Below are 2,598 nucleotides of genomic sequence, written 5' to 3' on the forward strand. Positions count from 1 at the left end.
ATTCTGTATTTAAATAATCAAGTCTAAAGAACTTCAATTTGAAAAGGTAATATTCACTTTTATCTGGCATCTATATTTCCTTACTTTCTTAAATTCGCTTACAAAAATAATGATCCTAAAATGCTGTTAAAGTACTGCTTCAAAATTCTCTTGTCATAATATTTTTGTTCATAAATACAAGTGATTGAAACTGCATAACTTTAAACACTTTTAGCATAACTGGAATGCTCATGTTACAAGTCATTAAAGTGGGCTGGTTTTAAGAGTTTTATAGAATTATCATTTATATTTGTAACTGCTAGTTGCACTGTTGTTTTGGGTGTTGATATCCCTTACACTCATATAGTCCATGAGATTGACAATGTCTTGCATTGGTTCTTGAAGGAATTCAAGGATAAATTATTTTTTTTAATTTCGTTATTTTGAAATAATTTTTAGAACTACCTATTCCTTCTATTTCTTCCCCATAATGTATTGATGTCTAAATAAGTACATTATGATATATTTTAATATTTTATATACAGTTTGTACATTTTCTCTGTGTCTTTTCATATGGAAGTTTTTGTTACATTTAAGTTACAGTGGTGTCCCTTTTTGTTCAAATTCTCTTAAGATTTTATCTTCAGAATTTTTCTCAAGGCACTTATTACTTCCTTATTTCTCAGACTATAAATAAAGGGATTTAGTAAGGGAACTACTATTGTAAGCAAAATAGCAGCTGGTATATCTTTATCCCCCTCTTCAAGCAAATTTGGTTTAATATACATGAAGAAAAGTGATCCATAGAATAATGAAACAGACGCAAAGTGAGATGCACAGGTAGAAAAGGCTTTGACTCTTCCCTCTTTGGATTTCATTTTGAAAATAGTGAAAAGAATATAGAAATAGGATATTAAGATGCTTCCTATGGTGAAAACTTGAATTGAGCCTGAAAAAATAAATTGTACCAGCTCATTGACATAAGGGTCAACACAGGAGAGTCTGTATAAAGGAAGAATATCACAATAAAAGTGGTTGATGTGATTAGATCCACAGAATGTTAATCTAAATAGAAGCCCTACGTGAATCATGCAATGCAGGTTTCCAGCTATGAAGGCTCCTGTGGCCATCTGAATGCAGAGCTTCTTCGACATCCTGGTGTGGTACTGCAATGGGCTGCATATCGCCACATAACGATCATAGGCCATTGCTGCCAAGAGAAAGCAGTCTGCAGTTTCAACAGTGCAAAGAAAATAAAATTGTGCCATGCATTCATAGAGAGAAATCATTCTGTTCTCAGAAAAGAAGTTCTCTAACATTTTAGGAGTAGTGCCACAGGCACAGCAAGAATCCACAAGAGCCAAGCTTCCCAAAAAGATGTACATTGGTGTGTGAAGATGATGCTCTTTTGAAATCAGTATCACCAGACCAAGATTCCCCGCCATGGTAATCAGATAGATGGCAAAGAATATCACAAAGAGAACAGACTTCAGCTCTGGGTAATCTGTAAATCCTATGAGGATAAACTCATTCTTTATGGTATGATTTTCTTCAGCCATTTCTGACTTCTCTGTTGAGGAAAAGAGAATTAAGGCGCTAGTTTATGATAAGACCAGTTCAACTCCTGAGCTCTCTCTGTTCCAGAAGGGAAAGGAGCCTCTCCTTTAATCCTTCCATGTTCACCTGGATTTTGGTTCATGCCTCTCTCTGGGGTAGAAGCAACTTCCCAAAGCTATTAACTTATAGGCTATCGAATTAACATTTTTAATCACAATTTAAAGAAAAACATAATTTCAGATGTACAAAGATGGCTTTCAAAGTCTTAAGAGGAATATTCAGGGCAAGAACATCTCTCTACATGAGTTGGGCAAAGATGAATCATATCTTAAGAGTCATCAAGTTGCTTTCAGTGTTTCCAAACAATTTCAATTACCCTATATATGCTGATTGACAATGTTGTTTAAAGACCATTTTCATTTGCATATCCTTAGCCATTTACTGGAGTACATACTTAAGAATAAAATGCTTTGGAGAAAATGAAGGGCTATTTACATCCCTGTGAATTGGGGAGGGAAATTGATGTGAACAGAAGCAGGGAGACAAGATAGAAAGAAGATGAAACCTAAAATAAAGCCTATACTAAAAATCTCCAGGATATTTATAATGCCATTTATAAATGGTATAAATATAAAATTATACATGTATATATGTACATACAGAAATTTAAGAAAAAAATAAAATATTATCAAAACTTTATAGAAAACCTAATCATTAAAAATTAATAACAAGTCACTTATTATATGTCAAAAACATGAGTAAAATCTAATGTCACAAACTTGGAAATATTTACATTAATATGATAACGGAAGGGAAAAATCTCAAAAGAAATACAATTCTAACATTAAAAATGTTTACCTTAACTGCTAACTATAAAAACATCATTTAAAAGAGATATTAGGGTATATTTATTTGCCTATCAAAATAGCAATATTATTTTTAAAGTGATGATAATATAGTGATATTTTATAATATAATGATAATATTGTCTAGAATACGAGGAAATGGAACTTTCATGCATTGTCAGCAAAAGTATAAATTGGTCACATTCTTTGGAAAATG

At 32.2% G+C, this 2,598-nt stretch overlaps 1 protein-coding gene across 1 annotated transcript; it reads right to left on the reverse strand.

Moving 5' to 3' along the window:
* Positions 1–608: 608 nt before the first annotated feature.
* On the reverse strand, positions 609–1,538 carry LOC101441108 (olfactory receptor 5K1-like). The gene has a single exon (XM_004452852.2). It carries the CDS (start codon positions 1,536–1,538, stop codon positions 609–611), a length of 930 nt encoding a protein of 309 aa, XP_004452909.2.
* Between the last annotated feature and the right edge of the window lie 1,060 nt (positions 1,539–2,598).

Source organism: Dasypus novemcinctus, chromosome 4, assembly GCF_030445035.2.
Source record: "Dasypus novemcinctus isolate mDasNov1 chromosome 4, mDasNov1.1.hap2, whole genome shotgun sequence".
Taxonomy (NCBI): domain Eukaryota; kingdom Metazoa; phylum Chordata; class Mammalia; order Cingulata; family Dasypodidae; genus Dasypus; species Dasypus novemcinctus.

Bases quoted from the DNA above. Each gene is read 5' to 3' on its own strand.
- LOC101441108 (XM_004452852.2), bottom strand. From the start codon at position 1,538: ATGGCTGAAGAAAATCATACCATAAAGAATGAGTTTATCCTCATAGGA.